Source organism: Leucopleurus acutus (assembly GCF_964270905.1).
Source record: "Leucopleurus acutus genome assembly, chromosome: 2".
In the NCBI taxonomy this organism is placed as follows: Eukaryota; Metazoa; Chordata; class Mammalia; order Artiodactyla; family Delphinidae; genus Leucopleurus; species Leucopleurus acutus.
The window spans coordinates 161,055,732-161,080,974 of record NC_139143.1 but is presented as its reverse complement, the minus strand read 5'-3'; the positions used below and the strand labels follow the sequence as shown (position 1 = coordinate 161,080,974).

General features: G+C 41.4%; 3 protein-coding genes across 3 annotated transcripts in view; all 3 read left to right on the top strand.

Moving 5' to 3' along the window:
- RLF (RLF zinc finger) overlaps nucleotides 1-5,886 on the top strand; it is a gene marked incomplete at both ends in the record, with an annotated part of 82,848 nt that extends 76,962 nt beyond the window's left edge. Inside the window, one exon of the mRNA XM_082834616.1 lies at nucleotides 1,237-5,886. Coding sequence (XP_082690742.1) covers nucleotides 1,237-5,886 — 4,650 coding nt within the window. The remainder of the gene's footprint in view (nucleotides 1-1,236) is intronic.
- Nucleotides 5,887-12,896: 7,010 nt separating this feature from the next.
- Nucleotides 12,897-15,436, top strand: TMCO2 (transmembrane and coiled-coil domains 2; the record flags this gene model as incomplete). The annotated part of the gene is made up of 2 exons (XM_082859645.1): nucleotides 12,897-13,118; nucleotides 15,122-15,436. The coding sequence occupies 2 exons, from the start codon at nucleotides 12,897-12,899 to the stop codon at nucleotides 15,434-15,436; spliced, it is 537 nt and encodes a 178-aa protein (XP_082715771.1).
- An 8,037-nt stretch (nucleotides 15,437-23,473) lies between these two features.
- ZMPSTE24 (zinc metallopeptidase STE24) overlaps nucleotides 23,474-25,243 on the top strand; it is a 48,467-nt gene continuing 46,697 nt past the window's right edge. The window contains exon 1 of the mRNA XM_082832431.1: nucleotides 23,474-23,611. Within this exon, the coding sequence (XP_082688557.1) occupies nucleotides 23,489-23,611 (123 nt within the window). The 5' untranslated portion in view covers nucleotides 23,474-23,488. The remainder of the gene's footprint in view (nucleotides 23,612-25,243) is intronic.

Genomic DNA, 25,243 nt, shown 5'->3' with positions numbered 1-25,243 from the left:
TGCAAAAAGTTTATTTAGAAGAGTGCCTAGGATGTAGTAAAAGTTTATTTAGAATAGTGCCTAGGATGTAGTAAGGAGTCTGTAACTTGATGGCAATTATTTCTTTGTGTTCTCAGCATTTAGAATGGTGCCCAACGAGAATAATTGCTTAGCAAATTGATGTTTGAACAGTGGAATTTATCCTCAAATATTTTATGGGGTTCTGTTGAATATTTACTATGTTCCAACATTGTAATACTCATTTTGTGTTACCTTATTTCATTTTTATAACAGCATTAGGAGGAAAATCCAATACTGCCACTATAATTATCATTGTACAGATGAGGAAACTGAGGCTTAGAGGAGTTAAAAACTTCTCACTGTAGTGAAGCTGGGGTTCAAAGTCAGTCAGAGTCATACTCAAAATTCTGTGCTCTTAAGTACTGTATTTTAAGCCACTCTGCCATAAGATCCTCCTTTTCTTGGTTTATATTATTTTCACGCACCCTTTCAGCCTCTCACATAAAAGAATCATCTTAAATGCACTTACCTTTTATCATATACAACCAGATCTTTTTTGTGATTTTTTGACTGATTTCTGAGAACCTCCTGCTATAGAGAAATTTTCTGTTGTTTTTCAATGGGAAACTGAGATTTCAGTACACCTGTAACTATAGAGTATTAATTCTTTTAGGAGGAAATGGAAAGGATCGTTTATTCTAAGCCTTGAGGTTTTGAAAACACCCAATTGTTCATGACATAGACATATGAGTTTTTTAAATTTAATTCAATCTTAGACTCACTTTTATGCATGTGTTTCCTCTTGCACCCATTTATTTAAGCCCTATCCTTCCTGCCCAGCTTGAGACAATTCTTTTTTGAATCCTTCAGTGACCTTATTTATCCTGACTGAGCTCCTTTGCATTTATGTGCTTTTATACATTTGGCACACAGATAAATTCCTTGAGGGTTAAGGACTGCTTTAATATGCAGTGCCTTATAAAGTTGGATACTCTATAAATGTACATTGTTGTTGTTCATGGTTGTAACATCTAATCCAGTCCTTTGCATGTTGAAAGAAGGAGGATCTAAATGTAACTTGCAGGAAGAAAGATTTAAGAACTTTAAGTTTTAAGAAGTAAGTGTGTGTGTGTGTGTGTGTGTGTGTGTGTGTGTGTGTGTGTCTTATCAGTGAAAGTTATGTAATGTTTCCAAACTGGGGAAAAAAAACCTTTTCTTCCCTATTTTTCTTAACAGGCACAAGATGCTGGTCTTGGGGTGTCGATTTTACTATGTGTCAGAGCTCTTCAACTCAGATCAAGTGAGGATGAAGAAATGAAGGCATCAGTTTGTAAAACAATTGCTTGTCTTTTACCAGAAGATTTAGAAGTTAGACGAGCCTGTCAGCTTACAGAATTCTTAATTGAACCCAGTTTGGATGGATTTAATATGTTGGAAGAACTGTATTCTCAACCAGATCAAAAATTTGATGAAGAAAATGCACCAGTTCCGAATTCTCTCCGATGTGAGCTTTTACTAGCTTTAAAAGCCCACTGGCCATTTGATCCTGAATTTTGGGACTGGAAAACTTTAAAACGACACTGCCACCAACTTCTGGGACAAGAAGCCTCAGATTCTGATGATGACCTAAGTGGCTATGAACTGTCTATTAATGACACAGATGTTTTAGAGTCATTTCTTAGTGATTATGAGGAAAGTAAAGAAGATAAACAATATAGAAGAAGAGATTTGACAGATCACCAAAAGGAGAAAAGAGACAAAAAACCCATTGGTTCTTCTGAAAGATACCAGAGATGGCTTCAGTATAAATTTTTCTGTTTGTTATGTAAGCGGGAATGTATAGAGGCCAGGATTCTTCATCATTCTAAGATGCATATGGAAGATGGAATTTACACCTGTCCGGTTTGTATTAAAAAATTCAAGAGAAAAGAAATATTTGTTCCTCATGTGATGGAACATGTTAAAATGCCACCAAGCAGAAGGGACCGCTCTAGAAAGAAGTTACTGTTGAAAGGCTCTCAGAAGGGAGTTTGTCCCAAGAGCCCTTCTGCAACCCTAGAGCAAGGTCAGTCATTGAATGAACAAGCCAAAGGAGAGTCACATGAGTATGTCACATTCAGCAAATTAGAAGATTGCCACCTGCAAGACAGAGATTTGTACCCATGTCCTGGCACAGACTGTTCCCGTGTGTTTAAGCAGTTTAAATACTTAAGTGTGCATCTTAAAGCTGAACACCAAAATAATGATGAAAATGCCAAGCACTACTTAGATATGAAAAATAGAAGAGAGAAGTGTACTTACTGTCGACGACATTTCATGTCTGCTTTTCACCTGCGAGAGCATGAACAAGTGCATTGTGGTCCTCAGCCTTATATGTGTGTATCTATAGATTGCTATGCTAGGTTTGGATCAGTGAATGAACTGCTTAACCATAAACAAAAACATGATGATCTGCGTTATAAATGTGAATTAAATGGCTGTAATATTGTTTTCAGTGACTTGGGACAGCTTTACCACCATGAAGCACAACACTTTAGGGATGCGTCTTACACATGCAACTTCGTTGGCTGTAAAAAGTTCTATTATTCCAAAATTGAATACCAGAATCACCTCTCAATGCATAATGTTGAAAGTTCAAATGGAGATGTGAAGAAATCAGTGAAACTTGAGCCTGCAGCAGGTGACAAGCAAGATTGTATTGATCAGCCCCATCTACTTGACCAAACTGATAAATCACATTTACCAGAGGATCTTCTTTTCTGTGCAGGATCAGCTAGTTCTCAAATAGAAACTGCAGAAAATCTGAAAGAAAACAGTGACAGTAATTCTAGTGATCAGTTAAGTCATAGCTCTTCAGCTTCCATGAACGAAGAGTTAATTGACACACTGGATCACTCTGAAACCATGCAGGATATATTATTGTCTCACGAGAAAGTCTTTGTGCCCTCCGGTTTAAAAGAAAAATGTTCCAATGTGGCAGTTTGTTTTGATGGGACTAAGTTTACCTGTGGTTTTGATGGCTGTGGTTCCACGTACAAAAACGCAAGAGGCATGCAGAAGCATCTAAGGAAGGTTCATCCATACCATTTCAAACCCAAAAAGGTGAAGACAAAAGATCTCTTTCCCTGTTTGGGTAATGAACATAATCCAACAACTGAAAAGTTTGATGCAGAACCTAAACCTAGCTCAGATACAAACAGTGACTCCCCAGATGAAGGTCTAGATCACAATATTCATACTAAATGTAAACGAGAACATCAGGGTTATTCCTCAGAAGCCACCATTTGTGCTTCTAAAAGGCCGTGTACAGAGGATACCATGTTGGAACTTCTGTTACGCTTGAAGCATTTAAGCTTGAAAAACTCAATAACACATGGATCTTTCTCAGGGTCATTGCAGGGGTACCCATCCAGTGGTGCTAAGTCTCTTCAAGCGGTGTCACCTACAATCTCAGACCTTAATTTTCAGAATCAAGATGAAAATATGCCAAGTCAGTACCTGGCACAGCTGGCAGCCAAGCCTTTTTTCTGTGAGCTTCAAGGATGCAAATATGAATTTGTGACCAGAGAGGCTTTGTTAATGCATTATCTTAAGAAACATAATTACTCAAAAGAAAAAGTCCTTCAGCTAACCATGTTTCAACATCGGTATTCCCCGTTCCAGTGTCATATCTGCCAAAGGTCATTTACAAGAAAAACACACCTTAGGATTCATTATAAAAATAAACATCAAATTGGCAGTGACAGAGTAACTCAAAAACTATTAGATAATGAAAAATGTGATCATGAAGGTCCATGCTCAGTAGACAGGTTGAAAGGTGATTGTTCCGTGGAACTTGGAGGTGATCCCAACAGTAACTCTGAGAAGCCACACTGTCATTCTAAAAAGGATGAATGCAGTTCAGAAACAGATTTGGAGTCGTCATGCGAAGAAACAGAAAGTAAAACGTCTGATATATCATCACCAATAGGTAGCCATAGAGAAGAAGGAGAAGGAAGAGAGGGGAGAGGTAGCAGGAGAACTGTTGCTAAAGGAAATCTCTGCTATATTTTGAATAAATACCACAAACCATTCCATTGTATCCATAAAACTTGCAACTCCTCATTCACCAATCTAAAAGGCTTGATTCGCCATTACAGGACTGTACATCAATACAACAAAGAACAGTTATGTTTAGAGAAAGATAAAGCGAGAACCAAAAGGGAACTTGTCAAATGCAAAAAGATATTTGCTTGCAAATATAAGGAATGTAACAAGCGTTTTCTGTGTTCTAAAGCTCTTGCTAAGCACTGTAGTGACTCTCATAACCTAGACCACATTGAAGAGCCGAAAGTGCTTTCTGAAGCAGAGTCAGCGGCCAGGTTTTCCTGTAACCAGCCTCAGTGCCCGGCTGTTTTTTATACATTCAGCAAGTTGAAGCACCACTTGATGGAACAGCATAATATTGAAGGAGAAATACATTCAGATTATGAAATTCATTGTGATCTTAACGGCTGTGGCCAGATTTTCACCCATCGCAGTAATTATTCTCAACATGTATATTATCGACATAAGGACTATTATGATGATCTGTTTAGAAGCCAGAAAGTGGCAAATGAAAGGCTACTAAGGAGTGAAAAGGTGTGTCAAAAAACTCACCCTCAGGGGCATGAACATCAGACTACCAGGAGATCGTTTAATGCTAAGGCTAAAAAGTGTGGCTTAATCAAAGAAAAGAAAGCTCCGATTAGTTTTAAAACAAGAGCTGAAGCCCTCCATATGTGTGTGGAGCATTCTGAGCACACGCAGTACCCTTGCATGGTTCAAGGATGCTTATCTGTGGTGAAGTTGGAGAGCAGCATAGTGAGGCATTACAAACGTACCCATCAGATGAGTAGTGCCTATTTAGAGCAACAGATGGAAAATCTTGTCGTTTGTGTTAAGTACGGTACCAAAATTAAGGAGGAGCCCCCTTCTGAAGCAGAGCCCTGTATAAAGAAAGAAGAAGATAGAAGCTGTGAATCAGAGCTCGCAAAGCACAGCCATTCCCCAGGTGACAGTAGCATACCTGTCCAGACCGCCGATTCCCTTTATCCAGGTGAAAGGGATGGAGGTCAGAAAGGATGTACAGAAAGCAGCCCAGTTTTTGATGCAGATACTCTGCTCTACAGAGGAACTTTGAAATGTAACCATAGTTCAGAAACCACTTCTTTGGAACAGTGTAATACAGTTCAGCCTCCTCCTTGTAAAATAGAAAATTCCATACCTAATCCTGATGGGACTGAAAGTGGGACTTATTTCACAAGTTTCCAGCTGCCTTTACCAAGGATCAAAGACTCAGAAACCGGGCAGCAAAGTTCAGGGCAAGAAAACACTGTAAAAAATTCAACCCATGTCCCAAAAGAGAATTTTAGGAAGCATCCACATCCCAGGTCATTTGATTTGAAGACTTACAAACCCATGGGATTTGAATCTTCATTTCTGAAATTTATTCAGGAAAGTGAAGAGAAAGAAGATGATTTTGATGATTGGGAGCCTTCAGAGCACTTACCATTAAGTAATTCTTCACAACCCAGTAATGACTTAACAGGGAGTGTTATGGCAAATAATATGGTGAATGACAATGACCCTGAAGTTGACATACCTCATTCTTCCAGTGACTCTGCAATTCATGAGAACCTGACTGCAATCCCACCTTTAATAGTAGCTGAGACGACAACAGTTCCTCCCTTGGAAAACCTGAGGGTCGTATTGGACAAAGCATTAACAGACTGTGGAGAACTTGCCTTAAAACAGCTTCATTATCTTCGGCCAGTGGTTGTCCTTGAAAGATCTAAGTTTTCCACACCAATTTTAGAGTTGTTTCCAACAAAAAAGACAGATGAGCTTTGTGTAGGAAGTTCCTAAATAGCAATTTTGTTTTAGAAACAGACTGGCTCCAACACTGCAACATGGGGACAATTGCCAACTCGAACAAAGGCTGAGAACCAGCCACACCATTGTTTAGGGTAGAATAGGCTGTGTATTTACATGAATGTATAATATCTATGTCAGCAGTATTGGCTGAGTCCATTAGCTCTCCAGTTGGTTTATTGATTGGTTTTTTTTTTGTTTGTTTATTAAAAAAAATGGAACTGTATTCTTGTTTGGTGCTAATTAATACATCAAAATATATTGGGGCTTCCTTTTTCAAATTAAGTGTGCATGATTGTATATGGAACAAATACTAAGATCCCAGGGTGGGAGGGCTAGGGAAAGGGATATGTTCTTACTTGACTTGAATGTGCACCTGAGGGTGCTCTGTGTAATATATTGTACACTACAGCATCTTATATTTTTTGAGTTGAGTTTCAATAAATTACAATTTTTCACCCATTTTTTGTTTAGTCATAATGAGTTTTCATGCCACACATAAATTGGAATTGCACTTATATTTTCTCGAATGTGCACTTATATTTTACCCCAGTAGTTTTTTGTTTCTTATTAACCAAACCATTCAGATGAAGCTTCCTTTTGAATGACTATTGTCTTAAAATTTTTGTGAAAAGAAAATTCCGAGATAGGATAATTAACTCTGGGAGTCAAGATAGCTCCCAGAAGAGGATGTCCAGGAGTTGTCCAGGTAGAAAGGAGAGCGTATGCCGAACATAATGTGAAGGGCACAGCAAATTCAGAGATGTAAAGTCATGTTTCCAGGCAACTACAAATAATTTGATAGGCTGTCAGTAAAAGGGGAGCACTGGAGCGGATGAGATTATTGTAGAGATAGGCAGGAACCAAACCATGAACACTAAGGACTTTGGACTTGAGTCCATAGGCAGCTGAGAACCTTTGAAGAATTTTAAACAAAACATTCATGTTAATAATCTGTAGATCACTTGAAATGAGTGTGATTTGAGGGGCTGAGAATGGAAACAGTAGATATTAAGACTGTTGAAGTAATTGAGGCAAACTTGGTGAGAGTCTGTACTGACAACTGCAGCAGAGGGATGAGTAGACGAAATTGAAAAATTCAAGAGGATTATTGGATGTTGGAGGGTGAAGAAAACGTTTTGAGGAAAACTTAAGGTTCAGTAGTGGTACAACCAATTGAGGTGGGACTACAAAAGGAAGAAATGGATTTGGGGGAAGAGGATGGAATGTATTCTTATAAATACAGCAGCTTTATTCTCTGTTCCTTTTAAAGTTTGCAGCCACTTTCATTAGCTAGCAATGGAACGACTCGTACTACTAATATCCGTTTCTTATGCCTCTGGTTAAGATTTTAAGATCTTTTCTCTAACCCTTAAACCTTGTTTTATCAGCTCTTCAGGGATTTCATTCTGCCACCTCCTCACCCTAAGAGTCTAAAGCACCCCCCAAGCCCAAGTCATTTCTTGGCTCAGGTCGTAGTAGGTAACAGGATTCTCAAACAAGATTCTGTTGAAAGAAAAAGTGACAGAGTAGAACATCTTAGAGGTTGAGGTCACTCCTGACTCCTTTGGGATCTTTGGCTAATTTCTTCTGTGGGCTTCAGTTTCCTCACTTACGAAGTGAGGCGGTGTAGGTGATGATTTTGAAAGGTCCTTATCTGTGATTTGAGCATGAGAAATAACCAGTGGCCTCATTTTAAAAATTCCTAATACTAGAGATTTTTAGATCAGACCAAGAGAAAGCTGCTAATTTGTTTAAGACTAAACTATATCCAGCCAAAAAAAAAAAATTGTAAAAATTTAAAAATAAAGGGGAGGGCTTCCCTGGTGGCACAATGGTTAAGAATCCGCCTGCCAGTTCAGGGGACATGGGTTCAAGCCCTGGTCCAGGAAGATCCCACATGCCGCGGAGCAACTAAGCCAGTGAGCCACAACTACAGAGCCTGCGCCCTAGAGCCTGCGAGCCACAACTACTGAGCCCATGCACCACAACTACTGAAGCCTGCATACCTGGAGCCCGTGCTCCGCAACGAGAAGCCCGTGCACCGCAACGAAGAGTAGCCTCGGCTCGCTGCAACTACAGAAAGCCTGCACGCAGCAATGAAGACTCAGCGCAGCCAAAAATAAAATAAGTTTTTAAAATAAATAAAAATAAAGGGGAATTCCCTGGTCGTCCAGTAGGTAGGGCTCTGCAGTCCCACTGCAGGGGGCAGTTTCGATCCCTGGTCAGGGAACTAAGATCCCACATGCCGCCCAGTTCGGCCAAAATAAAATACACTCAACTATATCCATTCAACCACCTCTAACTCCTACCTCCTGGCAGGACCAAGTGAGTCCATTTGCAGTGGACCCAAACCCTAATTTTCAGAACCCAGTTGAAGGTTTGCTTTAAGGTGACGCTAAGATCATGTTCTGTTCCAGTTGTAGCGGCTTGCTTCGTCTGATCTTTATTGAAGACAATGTTCTGTTAAAAACCAGCATGTGTGATTATATGATGATACAGAAGATCAGAGGGTTATTTTTGAAGTTTTTAGTACTGTCATTTTTACTTGATGTCTCTTTGGGGTTTGTCCCCAACCCCTGACACAGACCTGGAAGCACTGAGTTTGTGCCCCCTAAAATGATAGGTGGAAGTCGAGAATGCCAGACACTTTGATTCTTGAATTTTACCCAGAATTCTCTTGCTTCCATGTTTCCCCATGTTCATGAGCACATGTGTGAAAGAGACCGAGTCATTAGTGATTAGCCTTCCTAGGGATTTCATCCCTAACCTATCCTCTCGGTCCCAGGTTACCTACTTTTTTTTTTTTTTAAAGAAGATGTTGCGGGTAGGAGTTTATTAATTTAATTAATTTATTTTTGCTGTGTTGGGTCTTCGTTTCTGTGCAAGGGCTTTCTCTAGTTGTAGCAAGCGGTGGCCACTCTTCATCGCCGTGCGTGGGCCTCTCATCTCACTATCGCAGCCTCTCTTGTTGCGGAGCACAGGCTCCAGACGCGCAGGCTCAGTAGTTGTGGCTCACAGGCCTAGTTGCTCCACGGCATGTGGGATCCTCCCAGACCAGGGCTCAAACCCGTGTCCCCTGCATTAGCAGGCAGATTCTCAACCACTGCGCCACCAGGGAAGCCTGTCCCAGCTTACCTACTTTTGACCTGCACTGTGAAGGACAGTCACTGGAGAACAGAGTTAGTCATTAGCCAAATATTTAAAGATAATTCCAGATGTTTGGGGAGATAAAAATAACAAAGCAGATTTGTTACAGGATCTGCTATCATGGAGCTTTAATGTGAGAGCTGGGGTAGCTTAAACATTTTAATCAAAGTGTGGTCATGGGCATCACCTAGGAGCTTGTTCAAAATGTAGAATGTCAAGTCCAGACCTCCTGGTCCAAAATCTGCATTTCAGTAAGATCTCCAGATGATTTATAGGCACAGAAAAGTTCTAGAAGCAGTGGCCCAGAATACGAAGTGGGAAGTGCTGTGAGAATGCAGGATAATTACACTTTTTTTTTTAGCACTTTACATAAAATTACCTTGTTGAATTTTCATAACTCCATGAAGTCAGTACTGTTAGTATTCTTATTTGACAGATGAAAACTTAAGAGAGGGATGAAGTGTCTTGCCTAGCTGATAAAGCTAGGAAGAGGTGGAGCCCAGTTTCCAATCTCATCTGACTGGAAAAATGTCAGGGAGGGGAACTTAATGTGAAAGAAGAAAGATGGAAAGTGGCAGGTGGTATTTAAAGTACCACAAATACCACAGTTCTGTAATTAAGCTGTATTTTTTGTGAAAGTGAGTAGTGGGAAATAAAGTTTGAAGCATAGGTAAAAGCCAGGTCATGCAGATCCAACTCCAGCCATATGTCCAGTGTTGACAGTTCCTCATTTGAGAAAGAGGTGGAAAGGAGAAACTATTGTTTCTGTGAATATCGTGTGACCTATGGAAAAGTCAGTTTTTCTTTCGGAAAGAAACTTCTGAAAATCAGAAAAGTTGCTTGGTGTCCCCTCTTCACCCCCACGGTAGACTGTGAGGCCTCGCGGCTTTATACTCCTGATTCGGGACACAACCTCCTATTATGTACAGCTGAGTCTGCAAAGAGTGGCCCACTGTGCTAGCAGGCCTGCTTTGTCTACACTTGCAGAAATACAGTCTGTGACAGCCTGCATTTGGAGGCCTGAACCTCTCTGAGGAAGTAACTGGGATAGTCAGGAGATTTAAAAACCTGTCAACCTGTATTTGGCAGGTTTAGCCTGGAAAAGAGAAGACAAGAGGCAATAGGAAAGCTATAGCCAGATATTTACTAAGCACACACCTTCTGCCAGCTTCTGGGGAGAACGTTGAACATGACAGGGTAAGTTTCCTGCATCCTGGAGAATAGAGTCTAGTCAGGAAGACAGACAGTAAACAAAACACTACAAAAAATTAGTTAAGTAAAAGTGCTACAAAAGATGCCCTGACTGAGGGAACCAAAAAAGAGGACAGGAAAATCTTCCTTAAAGGAAGCAATGTTTAAACCTGAACAAATAATAGGAGTTAGGATAATCCAATTATGTGCCAAGGCTTTGTGGCACAACAGCTTGGTGTGTTAGTGACATTGACAAATCTTGTAGAGCTATAGAGTTAAGAGAATAAAAGGGAAAGGGGTAGGAGAGAAGATTGGATAGGTCAGCAGGAACCAGGTATTTTAGTGCCTGTCACTATGGTCTGGATTTTGGATTTTGTTTGAAGGACAATGAAGAACCTAGTGAAGCTTTGAAAGTAGGCACTGCATAAATCATAAGTTGCAGTGTAAGTCAAGAAGTCCTAACAGGGCACAATGTGGAAGTGACTGAGGGATGGATGGATGGATGACACTAAAGGTGGGCTGAGATACCTCGCATGGTGATAAATTCATCGCTGGAGGTGTTCTGGTGTCCGAGAGGCGAGTCAAACAATAGATGGGTTTTCAGACTAGATTCTCTTTGAGGAACTTTATACTATTGAGATCCACAATACCTTGCATTTGGTCATAAACATCACTATAAATAATAGTTGCCCTCTTTTACACAAATTATCGAGTTCTCTTTACAGTAGCCCTACAAGGTAGGAATTACTCTCACTTTACCAATGAAGATATTGAGCCTCAAGTTAAGTAACCTGCCCAAGGTAACAAAGTTAGTGAATAGTACAGCCAAAATTTGAACCCAGATCCATTATACTCCCAAAGGCCTATCCTCTTAACAGCTACTCTATAAAGCTTCTATAGAAACGAGTATACAAATATGGTAATGGGCACTTGATGATTGAACAGTTTAGGCTATAAGGATATTTGGAATTCTTCTAGGGGACTTTGTATTTACTTAAAAATATTCGAATGCCTGCTAAGTACCAAGCACTAGGGATACAGTAGTCAATAAAATGGACTTGGTCCCTGTCTTCCTTGAGTTTACAATAGTCAGGGAAGATATATTAAACCCAAAATTGCACAAATAACCTTAATCGTGTTAAGTGCTTTGAAAGTAAAGTCTAAGGTGCCATGTAACAGGGGGATCTCATCTAGTATAGGAAGTCTTGGGTAATGATTCGGTTGTCACAACCATATTTTTCTCCAAAAAGTTTTTGGTTATCATTCTTTAATGGTTTCTGACATATGTTTAACTTGTTATAGTAAAATCCCAAGTCTTATCTGAGTAATTTGTATTCCTTTCTAGAAAAGATTCTGGTTGTGGTCAGTCACTAGCAGACTATGGGTTTAACATCATTAGCAGTCGCTCCTAAATCAGTAGGTCATTTCGCCCTGACATGGTACTATATATCCAACAACATTCTAGACTCCACTTCCTGGATGTGTCCCTGACACCTCAAGCAACTTGCCATACCTCTGATTCCTGCAAGAACAAAACAGTTATTCTTTCTCCACCAGGCTTCCCTATTCATCTTCTTTCTTTTAGTCAACCAGATGAACAAATCAGAATAGCATCAGACAATATTTTTCTAAAAGTTGTCATAACTGACCCTTTCTCTCCTTACTTAGCATGCCCCTCCCCTCCTCTTGGTGCAAACCCTCTTTTGGATTCTTGCTGTCTTGGTAAATGATCTCACAATTTATATTATACGCTTGTGTGTGAACTACCTTTTTTTCATGTAAGATTTTTGGGAACAGACCTTATATTTTATACTTCCATACCTCCTTGTTGAGTAGATAGGTACTAGTCAGTAAATAATGGACTTGATAACATGGCGTATAGGTTATGGTACAGCATGCTACTGTCTACAAAGTGCTTAGGAAATGATACCATTTGTTCCTAATGTAAATCTTATGAAGGAGATGTAAACAGATGAGCAAAATGAGGCTCAAATATGTCAAAAGCTTTTCCAAAGATCACGATTTCTAAGCAGTAGTGACATATGAAAAAGGAAATGCTACAAAATGATCCAGTAAGAACCTCCCTCCACATTTACCAAGTAAACTGTTCGCTCTTTAGAAAAGCCCTTTTTAAATCCTGTCTCCTCTCCTCTCCACTTAACCTCAGTTTTCTCAGTTGAAATGTGAAAATAATTGCTCTCCGTCCCATGGATTGTTGGAAATGTTCTATACACTGTTTAAGAGGGTAGCCACTAGCCACATGTGGCTACTTAAATTTACATTTAATAAAATGTAAAATTCAGTTCCTCAGCCACACTGTCCACATTTCAAGTGACTAGTGGCTTCCATGTTGGACAGAGCAAATATAGAACATTTCCATCATTGCAGAAAGTTCTGTTGGACAGTGCTGTGTTAGAGCTAGGACTTGCCGAAGATTAGAGAGAGTGCTATGACTGAACTGAAAATTCAGACCACTGTCTGCTTGGTTTTGAGTGAGAAGGTTCAGTGGGTGAGCGGGAAACAAGCTGAACTTCAGAACAGTGATATCACAAAGCACAGCTCACAATGGCTTCAGAACTGGACTCCCAGACAACTCTTTCTAACTCTATCTAGGTTCCTAAAGCCTCTGCACATGCAGTTCCTGGAGCTGCTGTTATATTAAAATGTCACCTTTGTCTTCTATCTGGGACATCATCTCTCTGAGCTCGATATGGAATTATCTACAAGCAACTTTTCTGAGAGGGACTAGTGTGCCTCAGCAAACAAGTTTGGGGCTACTAGATAATCTTGCTCCGGCTGTGCAAGTTATCCTGGAGATTTCCTTTTTGATTTTGTTGGGAATAGGAGTATATGCCTTATGGAAACGAAGTGTTCAGTCAATTCAGGTTATACTCTTTCGTTACAGAGAAATTTAAATAGTTTTACATTGAAATTTGGTCGGTTCCCTCCCATATTGCTGCCACCCAGTTTTAAGACCATGCATATAAACCAGAGTGAACCTTTGTCTCTGAAGTTGGTTGAAACTACGTTATCCTTAAAAACTTCCATCAGTTATGTTTTTGGCATAAAAATGGTCTTTCTCACAATGATCTTTGGCTTGTCTTATGATAAAACACATTAAAGAAGTTCATAATCTGAGAAGGCAGCCTGACCTCCAAATTTATTTGATCATATATTTGTATTCATCTTTGAGTGTCTAACCGTGTGCCAGACACCATATGGAGTACCTCTTATAGAATAGCACTGCAAGTATAACTGGGATCTTGGGTTTCGCCTTTCTGTTCTTACTGAGCCTTTGCTCTGTAACTGATGAGGAAGCGTGTATATTTATTTAGTAATCACAATGAATATACAGGGGCTCTTTTGGGGAGTAGGAGTACAATTGGCTGGGATTATGAAAAACATTTAGGATTTTACAAGCATACCTCTGTTTAAGTACCAATTATAGCTATATTGACGATATAGTTAAAATGCTTTGAGAATCCCAACAGTTCCATGAAATAGAGGTTATTTTCATATGACGAACTAGGAAACTGAGGTGCACTGAGGTTCAGCCTAAATTTAAGGAGACGGGACTTAAAGAGGGCTTTGTTAAAGGGTGACTGGTTTACTTGGTAAATGCTGAGATAAGTTATTACTGGATTATTTTGTTGCGCTCACTTATTTTCATGTCACTACTGTTGAGAAATCAGTCACATGCATTCTCTTAATCTCTCAAAACCTTGCATGGTAGGCAGGGCAGGGATTATTATCTCCATTTTGTAGGTGAGCGAACTTGGTTATCACTGACCCAAGGTGACATAGATTGTAAAAGCTGAGATTTGAACCCAATTTTTAGGATTCTAAATTAAATTCTTCTCCAAAAATCTCATTTAATATAGTCCAACTGACCTAAATCCCCAACAGGGATTTGTGTGTCTACACATTCATATACATGTATTTCAATTAGAAATATAGAAGAATAGAAGGCAAAACGCCAAACTCTTATCTGTACTTCTGGGTTCTGCTCTTGTTTGGTTATTGTTTAATTCAATCAGAAAGATGAATTCGCAGCCCTCCAGACACCTCAGCCAAAAAGAGGTAGTATAACAGTGGTTAATAAGCTCTGGAGTCAGACTACGGGGGCTTCTTCATTCTATCACTTGCTGTGTGATGTGAGGGCAGTCACTTAGCCTGTAAACCCCAGTTTCCTTATCTGTGAAATCGGTTTGCTAACAGTGCCTCCCTCAGGGTTTTGGTGAGGATTAAAGGAGATCTTGTATGTATAAAGCTTAGCACACAGTAGTACTCAGTAAGCAGTGCTAGTTATTATAAGGAAAAAAGTTGATTTATTTTCTTTTCCTACCAGGACTCTGTCCTAGCACATTAAAAAAATTTTTTTTCTATGACCAGGAAATCCAGTATTTCAGACCACTGTGTCCTAAGAGAATATATATATGGAATATATATATGGAAATCAGAATTCCTGGATTCCAGTCCTGGCTCTACCATTTCCAAATATATGACCTTGGACAATGACAGAGTCCGAACTGGAAGGCATCTAAATGGTTATCCAGCTCTGTTTTTTTCTACATAAATAGGTCCTGCATAGAGAAGGAAACTCCTAGCACAGAGCCTTGCATGAGGCAGACTTTCAGCAAACAGTATCTACTATTATTTTTTTAATTATATTAATTATAATAATCCCTGACCTGCCTACCACTCCATTTTGTGATAAATATCAAAAGACAAAATAGGTGTGAAGATGTTTTGTTAGACAGAAGCCTTGGCATAGGAATGAGGGATTATAATTACTTTTAGAGTCATCTTTTGTTTTTGCATCTACAGTAAACTGTGGCATTTCACATTTATAAACAAGTAACGTTCAACTTCTGTTGTTTTATTTTAGAAAATATTGTTGTTTGCAATCACACTCTACACACTTTACAAGAAAGGCTCAGATTTTTTTCAGGCTTTGCTGGTCAACCCAGAAGGGAATGGTCTCCCATTTCAAGACAATAATATCTTCCTATCTTTGGGTCTGCAAGAGAAAATTCTGGAAAAACTTCAGACAGTGGAAAACAAAATGAAGGACCTGGAAAGGATGATCATTTCCCAAAAACCTGCCACAAAGAGGGATTGCTCCTCTGAGCGCAGCTGCAGCTGCTCTCACTGCCAGAGTCCCTTGCTTACATCAGGGTTTACATCCACATCTGAAATGTGATGGACTCCAATCTTTTCTAGAAAAGCACTGTTTCCCTCATGTGTGCAGTGGTGTATCAATAAAGACGGAGAACTATATTGAAATTACCCAGCCAGGACTGGCTCTCTATTCAGCAGGGCCCAGCTTCCACTTGTGTGTGTGGTGGGGTTACGTGGGGGATCGTGGTGGTTAAAAATGTCTGAGATTGTGGTGCCCACTTGGCAGGCTGGAGACCCTAAGCAGCCATATAGAAAAGGAATCATGGGAGTGGGGACAGAAGGGAGAGTGGTCAGGGAGGTGGCCTTGAGCTCCATGCTGAAGAGGTTGGATTCGATATAATAAAAACAGCAAGAAAGTGCTCTTAAGGGTGATGCTGTGGACTGTCCTATAGAGAGGGAGGCTGGCTCTTGTGCTGGTTTTTGGCCTAAAGATAAATATGTGGCCTGGAGTCTCCCTGCATTAATTATTCAGAGGTGGGCAAGGGTGGGGCTGGACATAAAGGAGATTGTTTGATTTTATCCAACTTTTACTAATTCTTATTCTGTGCTAAGAAAGCATTGTGATCATCCTTGGGAATCTGTTCTGAGTGCTTCTGGAGCACTCAGTTTGGTTGGTTGGACAGGTCATTTCAGAACAAGGAATTATAAAAATAATACAGGGAATTCCTTGGCGGTCCAGTGGTTAGGACCCCGCGCTTTCACTGCCGAGGTCGTGGGTTCAATCCCTGGTCAGGGAATTAAGATCCCGCAAGCCGTGCAGCCAAAAAAAAAAAAAAAAGATAATACAGAACAAGGGTCATATCTTAGCTTAGGTGAATTCTCCTCATGTGAATCCTAGCTTAGCAGGGAGGGAAGAAGGGAAGGAGGCACCTACCTGCCATTCCACTCAATGAGTGTGTCCCCTGCTGAGAAAGATGGCGTACTGGGGAGATGGTGGTAGATGGTTGTCTCAGTGGGTCTCAGATTCCACAAGCCTTATAGTGTGCGCATTTTGCCACAGTAAATGTGATTACAGTCATTGAAATACTTTGTAACCATCTGACACCTAAGTGAAATACTTTATAAACAGTGGTTTATTGCCATGCTGGAGGAAAACTGGCTGCCTTGTTCCACAGGACACAACACAGCAGTCTCCCAAGTGATGCCAAGCAGGGCCCTGTGGGGTTGCCGGGCATGGAGGGGTTTTTGTCCCCCATTTCTTGTAGGCAAGACTCCAGCCTCCATGACCTTCCCTGAGTGCCACAGGGCAGATCTGAACAGTAGCTCTTCTAGGGAGGAGCAGCCAGGAAGCCACCTGAGGCAGGATTAAAGGGACCAGAGAAGCTCATCAAGATTAGGAGACCACCAGAGACCCTGCACACACCCTGATCCTGTCAGCAGTCCCACCCTTTTGCAAGTTTGCTGAAGAAAGAAGAATGTAAGACTGTCGCTGCCTAGATCCTTATCACATACCTCTGACCACTACCCCGGACGAGGTGGGGCACAGTTCTTGAGGCACTAGCCTGCGGTGTTCCCTCTCTGCCTGGCAAAGAAATAAAGCCACTCTTTCTTTCTCCTCCATAACTCTGTCTCTGTATTTCTGTTTGGCATCGGTGTACAGAGAACCAAGGTTTTGGCATGACAAGTGACATCTTCCTAAGGGATTTCTGCAGGTAATTCTGGTCATAATTTTTGTCCAGTGCATGGGAGTTAGAATGCAACTCCCGAATAAAGATGAGACTTCACTGTGTAGTGCAAAAACAGGCTGGTGAATACAGGGCGGGGCCAGGAAAGCCTTGGCAGAGGAGGTGACACTGAGTTGTCCCATAAGGGGTTACACAGGCAGACACTGAAATGGAAAGTATTCGTGCTGGTGGGCTTACCACAGAGCCATGTGAGAAAGAGGATGGCTTACTTGGAGGGCAAGGAGAGTTTCAGGGTGACTGAGAACTGCCTATTTCCAGAGCGACAAATGAAGGACTTTGGCCTCAGGGAAGGACACACTAACCTCATCCTCAGATCAGCTTTAATTTCTGATGTGAACAGAACAGACGGGAGTTATCAACAATGTGCATTATCTGACGGTGTAGGTGGGAAGGTTTTGAACTGTGCTGCTGAAGGAGTGCCATGCAATCTTTTAAAGTCAGTGTCTCAATTTTTTGCGCTAAATTTCAGTGTCTTCGTGCATAGTTCCAGTCTTCTTGTCTTGGTTACCACTCTGGGGTATATCAAAGGAAAGTGTCAGAAGAAGGTCTAGAAGAGTAGAGTGATGTCAGGTAATGAAGGGCCTTAAAGTTCATGCCATACTGTTGGGAATGGCCCAGTGAAGGTTTTTAAACAGGGGAGTAACATAGATTTGGTAGTCTGTGTGGGAGACAGAGGATAGAATGAGCTAGGTGCAAAAGAAACTGATGGGGTTGAAACAGTAGGGAAGGGGGCAGGGCACAACCTTTAAAAGAATGACATAGCCCGAGGACACGATATAAACTGATTAGAAACAGATAGGTCCAAGATGGCGGACAAGTCGACTTCCACTAGACCTTGAGCCTCAGTATACACTCATTGTAATACAGCGTGCTAAATGACACAGCCAGAGGCACCGTGACCGTTCCAAGGCCAACCATAAAGGTCAAAAAGTGCTCCACAACAAGAGAAGCCACTGCAATGAGAAGCCCGCACACCTCAACAAAGAGTAGGCCCTGCTCACCACAACCAGAGAAAGCCCGCATGCAGCAACGAAGACCCAACGCAGCCAAAAATAAAAATAAATAAATAAATTAATTAATTAGAAAAAGAAACTACAATGAGGTATCGCCTCACACCAGTTAGAATGGGCATCATCAGAAAATCTACAAACAACAAATGCTGGAGAGGGTGTGGAGAAAAGGGAACCCTCTTGCATTGTTGGTGAGAATGTAAATTGATACAGCCACTATGGAGAACAGTATGGAGGTTCCTTAAAAAACTAAAAATAGAATTACCATATGACCCAGCAATCCCACTACTGGACATATTCGCAGAGAAAACCATAATTCAAAAACACATGCACCCCAATGTTCATTGCAGCACTATTTACAATAGCCAGGTCATGGAAGCAACCTAAATGCCCATCGACAGACGAATGGATAAAGAAGATGTGGTACATATATACAATGGAATATTACTCAGCATAAAAAGGAAGGAAATTGGGTCATTTGTGGAGACGTGGGTGGATCTAGAGATTGTCATACAGAGTGATGAAGTAAGTCAGAAAGAGAAAAACAAATATTGTATATTAACACATATATGTGGAACCTAGAAAAATTGTACAGATGAACCGGTTTGCAGGGCAGAAATAGAGACACAGATGTAGAGAACAAACGTATGGACACCAAGGGGGGAAACTGGTGTGGGTGAGTGGTGGTGGTGTGATGAATTGGGAGATTGGGATTGACATGTATACACTGATGTGTATAAAATGATGACTAATAAGAATCTGCTGTATAAAAAAATAAAATTAAATTTTAAAAAAAAAGTGGGCAGTGGCCCAATTCCTGAAAATCCCCACCCCTTCCCCAAAATAGCTGGAATACTCCTCCCACTCGTTAGCCTATGAAATCACCCACCCCTATAACAACTGACACCCCCATACCCTGGGGCCACTCTCACCTTCTGAGATGGCTCACACTGTCTGTGGAGCGTGTTTCTCCCTAAATAAACCCACTTCTTACCTATCACTTTGTCTCTCACTGAATCCTTTCTGTGATGAGACATCAAGAACCTGAGCTTCATTAAGTCCTGAGACCAGGTGTGATCTCAGTTAAAAGACCGTGGGTTCAAGTCCCAATCTGAGTTACACGGCTTTGGGGTCACCTTGTTCCTGGCCCTCAGTTCCCCAGAAAAGATAAATGATTCTCACCACAATCATAAGAGATTGATACCAAGTATTCATTCCTAGTGGGGGGTCATTCTTTTCTTGCGATCAGATCACTTATGTCCAAGGCATCAATTAAGAGATCTTGGATGCTTGGCAAACAGAGAATCAAGGCAAAATAGGGAAAGGGTTTGAGAGCCATTTTATCATTCAGGTTAGATGGGGTAGATGAACTACCTTACACCAGTGGCCACACTCTAGGGAGAAGCATCTGTATCCTCTTCTTTAGCAAAACCCTGACAATAGCCTGTTTTGAGGCTCCCATGTCAGTCTCCACACGGACCAGCCCATCTATTAACACTATCTTTCTGCAAAGGGGAACAAGTTATTACTTTCCATGATTCCCTTCTCCCTCCACCCCTACCACCCTAGTCCAAGCCACCAGCATGTCTCACCTGGATTTATGAATTGGCCTCCTAACTGGACTCCCTGCTTCCATCTGTGTCCCCTTTCAATTTATTCTCTACAGAGTAGCTGAAAAGATCATTTTACTTCTCTGTTCAAAACCTTTCAATGGCTTATTATTTCCCTCTGAGTAAAGGTCAAGTTCTTAACTAAAAGACTTTGCATTACGGCATGATCTGCATACCCCTCCTTCTTATTTTTTCCACTCTTTCCCCACTCTCTTACTACTCCTCAAATATGCTAAGCATTGTCACACCTCAGGGCCTTTGCTCTTGCTGTTCACCGTGCATGGCCCATTTCTCCCAGACCCACACGCCTTGGCTTCTTCTCTTACTTTCTTTGGGTCTGTACTCAAATGTCAGCTAACCTTGTAAGCAGATAGGGTAGGGGTCCCCAGAGAAAAAGAACCAGGCATGGCTTTCTTGATATAAGAGAAGCCATTTTAGGCCTATGCCATTTTGTGATCTAAGCCTGGCCACAATGCTTGCCCTTGAACAGGTCTCAGTAATTAATGAGTTTCAGGGAACAAAAGGAAAAGCAGTCAAGAAACAATAGTTCAAAATATCGTATATTAACGCATATTTGTGGAATCTAGAAAAATGGTACAGATGAACTGGTTTGCAAGGCAGAAATAGAGACACAGACGTAGAGAACAAACGTATGGACACCAAGGGGGGAAAAGAGAGGTGGGATGAATTGGGAGATTGGGATTGACGTATATACACTAATATGTATAAAACAGATAATTAATGAGAACCTGCTGTATAGCACAGGGAACTCCACTTTGCTGTCCAGTAGAAACTAATACAACATTGTAAAACAACTATACACCAGTAAAAAAAAAAGAAAGAAAGAAAGAAAAGAAACAATAGTTCAGTGCTAAAACAGATTCCTGTAACAATCTGGTACATATCTTTGAGCTGTTCTTCAGGAACTTAAGTCCCCACCCAGGTGAAGGATGGTAACTACATGCAAAGATCCCAAACTGGGTGAAACCAAAGGAATGATGATGTTGACCTTTTCTGATCCTCATGACTTCAGTCAACTAGAGCTTGGGCTCTGGCAACCTTTGCCCCAATTCTATGCTGAATTCTCCTCTGCTCAAGCTCCTTCACGAATATGCTTAAACTTCCCCAATTTTGCTGTTCGGGGAGACGCTGCTTTGGGAAAGATCCTTGGTGTTCTCCTTACTTGCTGCAAGTAGTAAATCCTTCCTTCTCCCACTCTTTGGCTAGGTTGTGTCTTTTGTTTTTGTTTTTGTTTTTTGGCTGTGCCACGCGGCTTGCAATATCTTAGTTCCCCGACTAGGGACTGAACCCAGGCCCTCGGCAGTGAAAGCATGGAGTCCTAACCACTGGACCGCCAGGGAATTCCCATTGGTTGTGTGTTTTGGCTCGATACCCACCAAGAGGTGACCCAGTCTTTGAGTAACAACCTGAGAGGTCTTCCTTGACCATCTTACAGCGCCCCTGCCAACACACTACATCCCTCTTTCCCTGCTTTTTCTTCATAGCACTTATCACCTCCTCTGCTTTTACTGTTACATATATGCTTCTTATCTGTCAACTCCTCATCCACCCTAGCCCACTAAGAATGTTAAGTTTCAGGAGAGGAAGGGGCTTTGGTTCACTGCTATATCCCCAGCACCTAGAACCCTGTCTGGTACTTAGCAGACACACAGTATTTGTTGAATAAATGAGTGAATTCCAGTTTTGACTTTTAGAAACCTCATACCAGCTTCCTGATCCCTTATCTCCTCAGACACATGGTGACAGATCAACTATGGTGCAATTCTCCCAAGTACGGTGAGCTAGTAGCTAATCCTTATTGGACACTTATTCAGAGCTAGACACATGACTAAGAGTTTTATATGATTTTTCTCATTTGATCCTCACAGTGTGAGGGGGTAAATACTATTATTCTCATTTTACTGATGAGGAAGTGATGCACAGAGGGGTTAACCTGTTAATATGCGGTGCAGCTGTGACTAGAACGTAAACAATGACTCTAAACCTGTGCCCTTAGCCACACAGTTTGGGTGGCAGGGGCTTTGTGAGGATTAGGACTAACTGCAGCAGGCTGGGTGGACCCAGACAGGAGAAGACAAGACTGAAGAGGACATAGCAGTGATAGTCCAAGTGAGCATTCTGAAAAAATGTTTATCCCCTCATATTTTTAAGTTGGTATCTAAAAGTTTTCATCATAAATTGAAATAGTTGCAATGGATGTAAATTCTGGCAAATTGTAAATAATGACAATATAAGATAAAACTGTTAAATCTTTCTTCATAGTGTGTCCAACAGAATCTACATAACAATTGAATAACCATCACCCATTTAAAAGTACATGAATGAGCTCTTTAACATTCGATAATTCTACACTGTTCCTTTATAACTTATATTTATGTTCCACTTCCCCATGTTATCCAAATGTAACACTTTTTATGTTTGAAAAACATTTTATAGATCACATCTTTGCAATAAAAATATGTATGTATTAAAGTAAAATTTAAATTTTTTTCCTGTAATTGTATGGCTCTACATATTAGAATTCTTCTGAACTGAGTAATTTTACAATTACCTTTAACATGTAGCTGCTCTTTTGACACGATTACAAATTCGATAACACATAAACATAAAAGGTAAAATTCTACTGGAAATGCATCTCTCAGTGAGATAGATGGGGCTTCTCCACCAATTAATTCATGTATCTGAATGACTATTTCTTACTGTTAGATAAGCAGGGTCCACTTTCAATTTTATTTCTTTTTTGTTTTAGTAGATACGGTGCCGAGAAATATTACTCACATTAATGTATGATAATACTTGTAGTTTTGTTAGAATATTAAATCAATTCTTTGGTTTTGTGGACAAAAAAAAAATGCTGCCTGCCATTTCAGTAAACAAAAAATGTTGCCTACGGGACTTCCCTGGCGGTCCAGTGGTTAGGACTCTGGGCTTTCACTACCGCGGCCCCGGGTTCAATCCCTGGTGGGGGAACTAAGACCTGCAAGCTGCACGAGGGGTTCAAAATAAAAACAAAACTCATTACCCACTTTCTAATATGCCTGAATTCAGAACAGCCCAATATAGGCCAAAACACACTTATAATGCCTAGTCCCGCTCTTTAGTCTTAAGGTATCCCAGGGATGAACACACCACAGTCCGAGAAGCACCAGTTCAGAGGAATGATTTCTAGAGCCTGGGAAGCCGGCTCCTCTGCTGTTCTTCCCAGCGACCTCAGGGCCGGAGCGGCGGCCCACTCTGTCCGTTCCCGCTTAGCCCGAAGACCAGTGGTCCTGACCGCGGAAAGAACGGCGCAGGCTGCAGCCCAGCCAGGGCAAGCCCCGGAACGAAGAGAAGAAATTGCCACTCGGGAGGCTGGACAGCGGAGAGTCCGCGGCTCTGCCAGGCCCAGGAGGGAAGCCGGACCCTCGGCAGGAACACGCCGTGGAGGGGAGGGGAAAGAATGTCGGTGCAACACAACTCAGGGGAAAAACGGCTGGCGGAGGTCGGAACTCGGACTGTGGGCCGGAAGTGAGGAAGGCGGAGCTTATCCTGTTCCTGCAGACACTAGGCGGCCCTAGGGAGCGTCAGCCGGGGGAAGAGTGTCTGTGTAACACTGCGGGCTGAGCAGAGGGCGTGGGATGGGACGGGTGTCGGTATAGGAGCTCTCGGGAGGGACGTATATCGCTGTGACACTGCGGGGATGCTCTGAGGGGACGGGTGTCGGTGTGGCACCAGTGCTCGCTGAAGGAGCCGGCGGAACGGGGTGGTCATGGGGATGTGGGCGTCGCTGGACGCGGTGTGGGAGATGTCGGCCGAGAAGCGTATCTTCGGGGCCGTGTTGCTCTTCTCCTGGACAGTGTATCTCTGGGAGACCTTCCTAGCACGGCGGCAGGTGAGCCTAGACAGGGCCCACCTGACCCCGACACCCGGCCAGCTCTAGGCCAGCCTCGGTCTCGACTCCAAGTCCCTGGATGATTGCTGCGGCCCCAGCACCAGCCTCGACCTTATGGGTCCCTACTGAGCCTCCTAACTTGGCCCGATGATGGGGTAGGCCTTGAGGGGATCTGGTGCTTCAGGACGTTTTCCGCAACGTGATCATGGGCCCCAGGCCACTTAGGATCTGGTGAAAGGGAAGGCAGGGCTGCCGCCTTTTCAGGCCTGAGCTCTTGTACCTGCCCCACAGCTTCCTAAGGATTCTCGGGCCCAGACTTACTTCCTTTATTTTTGGCAGCAACTCATAAACCTTCAGAAAGAAGATACTAAAATTTTATAATCACAACCTCCCCACGATATTTGTGTCATGTTCAACCACAGCACTGGGAAGCCATTTTCTGAAAATGAAGATTTCTCAGTCCTTCCAAAGACCTGAACTCTTTTCCCTTTAAAAAATAAAAAAGAAAGAAAAAAAAAGTGTATATTGTTGTTTTTGCCCAAAGAACATTGTCTTAAAGGCTTCTTTATTGTTTTTATTCAAACAATTAAACAGTAAAGTAGAAAGTGAAAGTTACTTAATAACAGTTCCCTGGAGATAATCACAATTAACAGTTTGATGGATTAGAGATATGAACTTTATTTATTTATTTATTTATTGGCCACACCATGTGGCCTGCGGGATCTTAGTTCTCCCACCCTGGCGGGCAGTAGAAGCTCGGAGTCCTAAACACTGAACCACCAGGGAATTTCTGAGATCTGAACTTTTAAATGAGATAGATTTGAAGTTTAATTGACCACTTTATGGCAGTCTTTCACTGCTGGTTTTCTTCTGTGTTGGCACTGAATCAAGTCAACTGTAATGGTTAGGAAAACCTTTCTTTTTTTAACTGCTGGAACCTTTTCCTTGAGCACTACAATCTTTTTCCTCTGCAAATTTCTCTTCTCAGATTACATTCTGTATGAATCTTTAAATTGAAAATTAAAAAATTTTCTATATCTGTCATTGTCTGGGTTATATCTAGATTTCTTTTTTTAGTCCAGGATATTCAAAGAGGTGTTAAGCTGTATAGCACTAGGTTCTCTGACTAGCTCTTAAGATAGCTTCATTAGTACAGAATGCTGTAGGCCTAGAGAAGATCCTTTGCAGAAAGTAAGCACACAGTATGTACTGTCTAAATTGGAGATGGGGTATTGAACATCTACCTACTTGTCTTACTTTAATAATAAGCCTAGTTACAGTAACTACTTTTCAATAATGTCTTCTTTCTTCAGTTATGCTTTCATGTAATGCCCTTTATCAAGGGTTTGGTAAGGTATCCAATAATAAATAGAGAATAGAGATTTATTGTAAAACCATTGTAGAAAATGCTGTCCATTATATTGTTTGGTATCTGTTCTCTGTATTATGTACCATGGGCTGAAATTACTTTCTAGAATTTGGTATAACGAGAAAGTTTGTCTTTCTTGAAGACCTGATCTGTTTCTGTCGTTCCTCAAATTTCCCTTAATTTGTCTTCTAGAATCAAATTTAATGACTAGCCACATTATCTGTTAAAACTCATGATTAGCATATTTACTTCCTTCTGTCCAT